General features: G+C 36.8%; 1 protein-coding gene across 1 annotated transcript; it reads left to right on the top strand.

The window, feature by feature from the left end:
- Window positions 1-146: 146 nt before the first annotated feature.
- Window positions 147-304, top strand: SARC_16680 (hypothetical protein; the record flags this gene model as incomplete). Its single annotated transcript, XM_014289220.1, has 1 exon — window positions 147-304. A coding segment is annotated over one exon (158 nt), but the record flags the coding sequence as incomplete, so codon positions are not given.
- Window positions 305-1204: the final 900 nt, after the last annotated feature.

The raw sequence follows: 1204 nt of genomic DNA, 5'->3' as shown, positions 1-1204 counted from the left end.
TTATGTATCTATGTATTTATGTATATTTACAACACACGTATATATCGATGTATCGATAAATAGAGATAAATACATATATGTAGATACCTATATATATACGTTAGTATGTTATATTGTGTTAACACTATCGTCTCTATACAATACAGTGTACGATTATGATACAGCGACTAGTGACGATCATATCGGTGAGGTGCAGATTCCCATTGAGATGCTGCGCGATGGAAAGCTACACGATGTCTGGTTTGACTTGCACCCCGAACCTGGAAAGAGGGACTCGAACATGCGTGACGAGGGGTATGTATAGGGACATAGTTCAAACCTAGTTTTGAAATAGGACCAATTTAGTCCAAGGTTCTAGTATTTGGGAATAGACGTTTTGAACTGGTTTTCAAATACGTGACTGTGACTGTGTGAGCGTATGCGTGTGCGTGTTGTCACTATACGCTTGTGTATGAGCCAGTTGTTCATTTATGTGGTCTTGTGCTTTTGTGTAGAGCCAATTATTTGGGTCTGTGTTTTTGTGTAGAGTCAATTATTTGGGTCTGTACCATGACCGTGACCTAAAAACAGAAAGAATGACTCAAATTTGCGAGTTTTAGTGGGGTTGGAATAGGATTCTGAAGCGTGTGTGCATATGCGGATCTCTATATATATTGATGAGTTTTCTTTTTTAGGAGTATAATCTCATATATTCTATGAGCGTTTCTATACTTCTGTAAAGGTGTATATATCTACGTATTATTCTATACGTGTTTTTATAAATAAGTATGTGCCTACGCATATGTCTATGAGTGTAGTCATAAAGATGTATGCATCTACGTATTCAACTTTGATTACCAAATATATGTTCATAGAAAGCGAAAGCTCTTGTTATATCACTCTATTATTGGCCTAGTCCGGGTGTGTACGCAGCACAATTGCTTGACTATGTAGTATTCACTCGCTCTCAATATAACCTATCATATCAACTTATTTTTTACTATACCAGCCATGTAGTATTTAGTATATACAATAATCAATGTATCCGGCACTCTCAGCCTGGTTTTTACTGTGCCAGCCATGTAGTATGTAGTATATACAATAATCGATGTATTCAGCACTCTCAGCCTGGTTTTTACTGTACCAGCCATGTAGTATATATATGTATCCCATACTCTCAACTTAGTTTTTACTACACCAGCCACGTAGTACATACACACACATA

Source organism: Sphaeroforma arctica (assembly GCF_001186125.1).
Source record: "Sphaeroforma arctica JP610 unplaced genomic scaffold supercont1.8634, whole genome shotgun sequence".
In the NCBI taxonomy this organism is placed as follows: Eukaryota; class Ichthyosporea; order Ichthyophonida; genus Sphaeroforma; species Sphaeroforma arctica.
This window is presented reverse-complemented; position numbering and strand designations above follow the sequence as displayed.